Below are 8462 nucleotides of genomic sequence, written 5' to 3' on the forward strand. Positions count from 1 at the left end.
AGCACCGTCTTTCCTGCACGGAGGTTGCAGGGCCCACCTTGCTGCTGCCTTAGATCTCGAGCCACGATTTTCTCCCCGAAGGACGAGATATGTTGTTCTAAGATGCCTTTGAGAAGAGACAGTGCAGTTGGTGTGGCGTTAGGCTGCAGTAGGCAGACAGGGAGATCCTCTAGAGAGTGCCCGCGGATGGGAGACACCAGGGGTTGATGACACCCTTGGGTCCTTCTCACATTTTCTCTTTCTTCCTGGCACGACGGAAGGGAAGTGACCGCCTTGGGCCACGGTAGGGGCGTGCGTGCCTGTGCGCCCACGCAGGCCTGCGTGGAGCCCTTCCCGGTGTGGGGTCGAGGAGGCAGGAGGTCTGGTCCGAACTCTCCAGACTGCTGGAACCCCAGAAGAAGCCCCATCCCCGCAGTGACAGCCGCACTTCACTGTTCTAATTCGTTTGTGTCGTTCTGAGGAGACCGTCTGGACAGACTATCTGGACAAACAGCCGCACTCCTTGAGCCCTGGGAAGCTTCACTCTGCTCAGACGCTCAGTCATCCAGGGACAGGGACAAGGCTCCTGGGCCCGGGCTGAGCTCAGCCTCCTGTGTGGGGTCGTGGTTGAGGCAGCCGAGCCTGGAGGAACCCACTGGGGACATGGCCTCCCTGAGCAGCGTCCGTGGGCACAGCTGCAGCAGAAGAGGTCGTGAGGATGCCCGGTGCTGTTCTCGTTGTCCGGACGCCCACTGGCTGTGTCCTGGGGCCGAGGAAGCCGCTGGAGAAGCAGAGGGTGTGGAAGGGAAGCCTGGTCCTTGCAGGGTGAGGGCCAGCAGGCTGGGGGCCCCTGTCAAGATCAAGGACCAGCAGTCAGAGGGACGAGACAGCCTTCCCGTGTCCCCTCCTTGTCCCCAAATGTCCCCTTGTCTCCTACTCGTAGCTTAGGACGTGTCCCTGCTTCTACCATCATATCTTTGGGGCTCTGAGACCTGGGATCCAGCAAACCTGAGTTTGGACTCCAAAACTGTGGCTTATCAGACAGAGAAGCTAACAAACCCTTGGTTTTCACATATAAAGAGAGCTTAATAATGCACGTGCTCTCTCTGTCAGGTTTACTGGACAATTTAATCAACTAATACGAAATCTTTAGCACAGGCGAGGGCATTGCCAGGCACGGAGTGAACGTGGCTGCCGATATTAGTGTTATTAATGATACTTACTAGTTTATGTCTTTGGAGCCACGGGTAAGTCAGGCCATTTCCAAGTGTACACGCCTCCGCAGGCATCCGTCTCACGTGAACACTCCACGCGCACACACACGCACACCCAGGGGCCTTCTGCGCTTGTGGCAGGACTCACCTCCTCCATGATGCTGCTGCTGATTCCACCGCTCTGTCATGTCCACGAGACGGCATAGGCGACCCCTCCGAGAAGAGGAACCCAGCCCCAGCAACGCCGGGGCCCTCAGGGATGTGTGCTCACTGAGGAATGAACAAGACAGTACACAGCACCGCCCGACCCCGGGGGCCCGCGAAAGCGTCGCCCCAGCCTCGGGAGCTGTTGAGCCGTAGATTCTGAGACCCTCTCAAGACCGGGGTCTTGTCCCCATCATGTCCCATGGGTCACGGAACGAGAAACTCCACCTCCTGACCAGCGGTGCCAAAGGAGCCCAGATTCTGGGCGGAATAGGTGTATTTTCCCGGCTGTGGATGTTTTCTGTGATGGTGTGGAGACCTGTGTTGTCATTTCTTGGTCTCTGCTTTCATTCCTGCTGTCTGTGATTTCAACTTGGTCATTATTCTTTCCGTGTGTGTCCCACAGGGAAGGCCAGATGTCAAGGACCAGGCGCCAGTCCTGGTGCTCGATGCCACATGAGGCCGGGGCCGAGCTGGGCACTAAGGTGAGCACGGCCTGTTTGCTGCTTGGGTTTAGACGGAAAGGTGGCTTTGTGAGGGGGTTCCCACGGCAGAGAACAGCACCCCCCAACGCACACGAGGTTCCTGGGCAAGCCCGCTCCGCGCCTGCCTGCGCCCAGCCTCACCTGCTGAGCTGTGAGCCCCATGACTCCGTGTAGCCCAAAAGGACAACAGCATCGGATGCCCCTGGGCCCCAATCTCAGCCTGGCCGGTCACTGTCGTGACTTTCTACCATGTGCTATGTCCCCAGGGCTAGTGTACTTTTTACCGTATTTCTTTCTCTAAATCAACCTCAGTCCAAATAAAGTACATTCCTTTAGATAGGGCATTCTGTATTTCAACAGCAAACAAACAAACAAACAAAAAACAGTTTTGGGGCACCTGGGTGGCTCAGTGGGTTAAAGCCTCTGCCTTCGGCTCAGGTTGTGGTCTTGGGGTCCTGGGATCGAGCCCCGCACTCTCTGCTCGGCAGGGAGCCTGCTTGCTCCCCCCTCTCTCTGTCTGCCTGCTGCTCTGCCTACCTGTGATCTCTGTCTGTCAAATAAATAAATAAAATCTTAAAAAAAAAAGTTTCACTGGTATGAAGAGCAGAGAGGGAAGAGAAAAACAGACACAAGAGAAATAAAGCCGAGGAGCTCTAGCTAGAGAAAGCCACCTGCCACAGGCACAGGGTCCCGGAGGAAGGCAGAGATAGGAAAGCCATGCTGGTTCAGACGCCCGGGCCCCCGGGCCCTCAGCATGTGGGTGAGGAGTCGGAAGGGGAGTCATTTTCTCACCATGCAATTTAGTGCCATTTAAGCCTGTGTTCCCAAACTGGTTAAACCTTCCCTTCTCTACGGGCAAGGTGACCCCGCTGCGGAAAACAGCGACTTAATCCAGGGCTGCCATAAATTACAGAGCAGGTGCCTGGCCGGGGGTGAGCAGGGGCAGGTCCCGCAGGCATTCCGCCCACCAATCCGTGCTGGGGGAGGGCTGCCCTTTCTCTCCTGTGCGGACACGGTGTGCGCTGGGCTGGGGGTACTTCCTCTCTGGCTGGTCTGTCAGCCTCCAGAGGCCCGAACAATCGCTCCCGAGAAGCATGCGAACAGCTCTGCTTTACTGAGTGTGCGCTGGGGGTGTGCACCCCGCAAGGACCATCCCGCGGACACTTCACCAGAGCCCCTGGGGGAGGGTAGTCCGCTTTCTCCATCTCCATCTGCGGGGGATGAAGCCAAGGCGTCGGTTCCCGTCTCTCCGGGCGTCTGTTCCCTGCGCTGCGCCCCGCTCGCAGAAATTGCTCTGGTGGCTCCTGGTTGGCCATGTCCCCACGGTGCATCCCCCCCCAAGTGAGGGCGGCCTGGCTTACTGGCTAACCTGTTTTAAAACCTGCTCGAAGCATGGAGTCTCTTCAACAGTGGTTAAGATCTGTTGCCTGCTTTATTCTCTTTGAAATTCTGCTTCGTTATCGAAAGGCCTCATAAACTAGGACGCCCGAAGCAGAAATGGCCGATAGCCCCATCCTTCACTCGTCTGCTCACTGGCCTGGTCTCACGCACGTGCTACCCCGTGCTCAGACTTCTACAGTGTGGCAGGGGGATCGCTGGAGCCTCCTCCTACAGTCACTGCTGGCCACGCGCTTTGTTTCCACAGTCTCCGGGTGCATCTCCCTGCTTCCCCTCTTCCACTCGCATTCTCCCTCCCGTCTTGAGCGCCAGCGTCGATGGGCAGAGGAGCGTAGGGCAAGGGGAAGGGGCAGAAGGACACACACGCATTATCTTCTGAGTAAGTCAGCATCTCCCCCAGGATCTACAGGACATGCTACCACCGGCAGCGAGAGCACTGGACCAGGAGTACTTGGTCTCAGGGACCCCAGGGCATTACAGAAGTTCACTTTCTCTTGCCATAAGCCCCCTAATGGTTGACAGTTGGTTCCCTTGAGGAGTGGCCCTTCTAGAAGATTTTGTGATACCAGTAGAACAAATACGAGTCAATGAAAACCTCATTTATCTAACTAGCTAAGGTTATTGTTGGTTGTTAAAACGTTATTTGACAATCCCAATCACATATGATGCTTTTTAGAACGCCCACAAATGAATACATTTTTCATGTCCATTTGAGGGTGTCTGGGTCATCTGGAAGGTTCCAAGCACATTGCTTTGGCCCCGCATTTCAGTCCCATCTTTGGTTGCAAAAGCCCAGTAAGGTCCACTTGGTGCCGTGGGCAACCCTGAGCCCTGACACCCTCCTGCATCATGTCTTCATACACTCTTTGCACCAATTTTAGAACTATTGCTATGCTTTTAAAAGTGATTTTTCTGGGGGATGCCTGGCTGATTCTGTTGGTAACGCGTGTGACTCTTGATCTCAGGACCACGCTTAGTTCCTACGTTGGCTGTGGATCTTACTTTAAAAAGTAAAATAAAACAAAATCTTTAAAAAGTAAAATGATTTTTTTCTGAAATAATTTGGCTTGTAAGAAGTTGTAAAAATAGGTCAGACTCCCTGTGTACCCTTCACACAGCTCCCCCCGAGGATAACGTAACCTAACACTTGATCAAAACCAGAAAACCCACTTTGGTGTAACACAATTAAGAGACGTTTCAAATAGAGACCTTATTTGTACTGCCCCAGTATAAGTAGGTATTATTTTAGCAAAAAATGTATTTTTGGGGGACAACTACTAAAAGAGATATTCAAGGTTCAAAAAAAGCTACAATGTTTGTGATGAAACCTCTAAAAAAGAATTCAAGATCTCTATAATTTCATTACCTTTCCTCGGGCTGTGTTTGAGCTAAGATAAAAATGTGGTGTTCTTTTCTGCACAAAGATGATGTCATGAACCCACCTTTGAAAGGGTTTGTGCATTCATAAATGTGTCCCTTTGGCCCTGGTAGGGCCGCCGTTGTGGGCACAGATAGACCCGGGCAGTCACATGGGGCCCTGTGCTGGTTTAAAGCTCTGTGGTCACCGTCTTGAAAGTCTTAATATTTGGGCAAGTGGTCTCACATGTTTAAATTTTGCTCTGGGTCCTGCAAATTATGTCGCTGGTTTTGGGTCCTAGGGATCACGAATGTACCTCATTCACAAATGTTGAGGCTGTGCCCATGGCACCAAGTGAGCCTTACTGAGCTTTTGGGACCAAAGATAGGACTTGAAAATCTCCTATTTTCAAACTCCATCCCATCAAGCAACCGAAAAGCTTTCCCATGGATTTTTTCTACGGTTGGCTATGCTCACTAGAATCATGATTCCTTTAGTGCAGAAATTAAAAGCACTATGATGGCAAGAATTTCTAGTCATATGTCTGCATCCTTGGGTGATTTATATAAGACCCGTAGCATTTCTATCCTTATTACTTTGTTTTACTTATTTATGTATTTTTCATCCTCTTTAAATTAACGGGTTGTGACATGCTTTTTTGAGCCAAGAGGAGTGAGAAACAAGTATTCTACTCTTGTAAGTACAGATGAAGGTGTTACTATGGAAAGGGTTGCCTTACCCTGCTAACAACTGTGGGAAGCCCTGAAAATTAGAAATTTGAAAAAATATGCCCAACATAAAAATAAAGTAAAAGGAGGCGTGAGTGTGGAAAAATGAAAGATAAGTCATTAGAAACCACACATCTAGACTTGGAAGCAGAGGGTTTTTAGTCCCTCGCAAATTCCTTTTGCTGCTGAGTCACTAAGAACTTGGCCAAGGCCTGAACAGTCCTCAGTGTTCTTCGCAAGCTTACAGGAGTTTGGAGCTAAAGGGGCCCCAGAGACCCTCTGGTCCATTTTGTTCCTCAACCTTTTTTAGTAGCCAGATTCTTCTGTCACGTGAGATCCTGGGAAGAGCGCCATTCTAAGTACAACAATAAGAGCTGCTTCTTATTAGTGTCTGTTTTGAGCCCAGAGACACAATATACACCTACCACCAAAGCCATCAGTAGAATCAGGGGTTCCCCTGGAAATAAAACAGAAGTCGATGTGGTGGATGCAGTTCGCAAAATCATTTTATCTTAGCACCTAATCCCCTGCCACACATTGTTGTAAATCGGTTGTTAAAATATCAAGAAAATTTGGATTTCTGCCAAGGAACAGTTTCAAATGTGAAGTTTTTAGGTAGCTCCACTTATAATACCAAGATTTCCTTTGATTTAGCAAACAGGAGATGGAAAATTCCTTGAATTCATTTCATAAAAGCAAATTATGAAGTTTTTCCTTCTATTAACAAGTTGGGGGGGGGACTCAATTAAAAAGATGTAAACCATATTCTACTATATTAAAAGCCTACTGGTTGGTTCCACTCTGCCTCCCTTCACCCCCAAAAGCCACGGCAATGAAAGGTCCGGTGATGACACTTGCAGGGCCTCCCCCTCTCCCAACACACACACAGGAGAGGTGTACACACGGTCCTTGGCCTGACTCCTCCCCTGCACGGCTCTGTCGGGAGGCAGCAAGGGTACCGACCTGGGGAGCCGGAAGGGGGCTCCTCAGTGGTGCTGGCACTTGGCTTATTTGCTTCGCAGGTTTTCTAGGACACTGTGGTGCCCAGACGATGCCTGGACTCGAGGGCCCGGAAGGTGGCAGAAACCCTGAGTCAGGGGGGAAGGGCATCCCTTTGCCCATGCGTCAGCTGTGGGTTCGGCTCCTGCCTCTGACTTGAGGCTCCCTAACCCTGTTCTGTGAGGTCCGGGTCAGGTGGTCCTTCTGCTGGCCCCTCCCCTTGGCTGTTAGAATGATGCCCCAGGTGGCACCGTGGCCCCAGGAACAGGAGCCTGGCCCTCTGCAGTCACAGCCTGGGGCCTCCCCCGTGTCAGGCCCCAGAGTGGGGGCTGCAGGTCTCCATGAGGGCCCGAGGCCGCAGGGAGTCCGGTCGCTCCCCAGCCCTGCAGACAAGAGCACAGACACTCTCCAAGTCTAGGGGCAAAGCCACACTGTCCAGCCCCTTCTGGGAAGCGCCCCCCCCAACCCTGCAGCCTGTGGCCGCAGAGCAGTGTCTGCCCGTTTCTCCCTAAGCTGACGCAGCGCTGTGAGGGCAAGGTCGTGTCACCCGACTGTGCGACACGTGGTGGCGGAAGACCGGCCACCAGAGCAGGGAACGTGGGCTCAGGGACGTTGCTCCAGGTGGTCAGCGACAAGGACGCAGACCCAAGGCCGGGCTTGGTGGGCTCATGGCAGACCCCGGCTCCTCGAACGACCACCCCCATCTCGGAAGGACACGTAGACCCCCTCGACCCCCCATTGGTGAAGGAGTCCTGAACAGCGCGCTGCCAGCCAGGGCACCGACGCATGGAGCAGCCGCACAGATAGCGCCGACCCGCGCTCACACGGGGCTGCGCCGCGCGGACTGCGTGGACGCGGACGAAGGTCCACACCCAGCGGGGAAGCCCTGTCCCCCTCCACCCGCCTGCCGGAGGAGAAAAGCGCAGAGGAAAGGCCCGGCTCTTTGTCCCCCGAGACTTCCAGCGTCGGGGCGGGGGCCTGTGCTGGGCCCCGGACCTCCCGCCTCTGGAGTCGCCGACTCTGTCGTCGGCCTCGGGGGTCTGCAGCCGAGCCCACAGCCGCAGCTCGGCACTTCCCCCCAGCTCCGCGCGCCCCGGGTCCCTCGGGGATCACGGTCTCGGCTGGGGCGGAGGCACCTGTGGGTCCCGTAGGGCCGCGGCCAGAGCCCGCGCGACCTCTCCTCCCGCCCGCACCCCTGCGTCCCCGCCCGCACCCCCTGCATCCCCGACACGCGGTAAGCGCAGCTCCCGAGCGAGCAGACGCCCGCGGGGCCTACCTGTGTACACGCAGGGCTCAACGCCGAGCTTCGGAGGGCCTCCTGGGGTCCGAGGACGCTGGGGACAGCGGGCTGGGAGCTCGGGGACACGGGTGCTCCCCAGGGCTCCTCCACTTTGGCCTTTGGCCGACTTTCCGCCATCTCCCTCCTCCTGGCTCTCTGGGCCCTCCGGTTCTGCTCGTCCTCGGGCCCTCGATGAGCTCAGCCCCTTGGGATGGCCGGTGGGCGACAGCCGGGAACGCTCTGGCCATGCCCGCCCCACCAACGCTTCCTGCGTCCCTCAGACCAGAAAAAGCCAGAAAAGTCCTCACGGAGAAATGACCTGGGTCCTGAAGGATGAGCAGGAGTTTGCTCAGAGGAGGCTGGCAGGTGGCAGCGGTCATTCGAGCGGAAGGGACAGCGGGTGCACGTGCCAGGAGGGGACACACCAGGGCGGGGTGAGGGAGGGGTCACCCGTGAGCACCACAGGCGGGAGAGGGCGGGAGCAGGGCGAGGCGGCCGTCCTCCCTCCCAGAAAGCAGCTGCCAGGTCGAGGTCGGGGCTGTCTCCCCTCAGCCGGGGGCCCTTCGTTTCTGAGCCGGTAGAAGTGTCTGTGACAGCAGGGACTGTGACAGCGGGGAATGGAAAACAGCCGCCTTACACCGCATTGGGGGTCGCACCCTTGGGGCCTGGAGAGGACGGATCTGGTGTGGAAGGACCCAGCACTTCCTCCTCTTTCCCTGGCTTTTCTTCAGAAGCTCCATGGCCTGGACGCGCTGACAGGTGACACTGGGGACGCGCCGCACATCTACGCGGAGCAGGGAGAGTGTGAAGGAGCAGAAA

At 55.2% G+C, this 8462-nt stretch overlaps 1 protein-coding gene across 1 annotated transcript in view; it reads left to right on the forward strand.

Annotated features, from left to right (window-relative positions):
• Positions 1-7120, forward strand: part of CDH26 (cadherin 26) — a gene marked incomplete at both ends in the record, with an annotated part of 34424 nt that extends 27304 nt beyond the window's left edge. Inside the window, 2 exon segments of the mRNA XM_082743030.1 lie at positions 1804-1882; positions 6838-7120. Coding sequence (XP_082599156.1) covers positions 1804-1882; positions 6838-7120 — 362 coding nt within the window.
• Between the last annotated feature and the right edge of the window lie 1342 nt (positions 7121-8462).

This window comes from Mustela nivalis (genome assembly GCF_964662115.1).
Source record: "Mustela nivalis genome assembly, chromosome: 8".
Lineage (NCBI taxonomy): Eukaryota > Metazoa > Chordata > Mammalia > Carnivora > Mustelidae > Mustela > Mustela nivalis.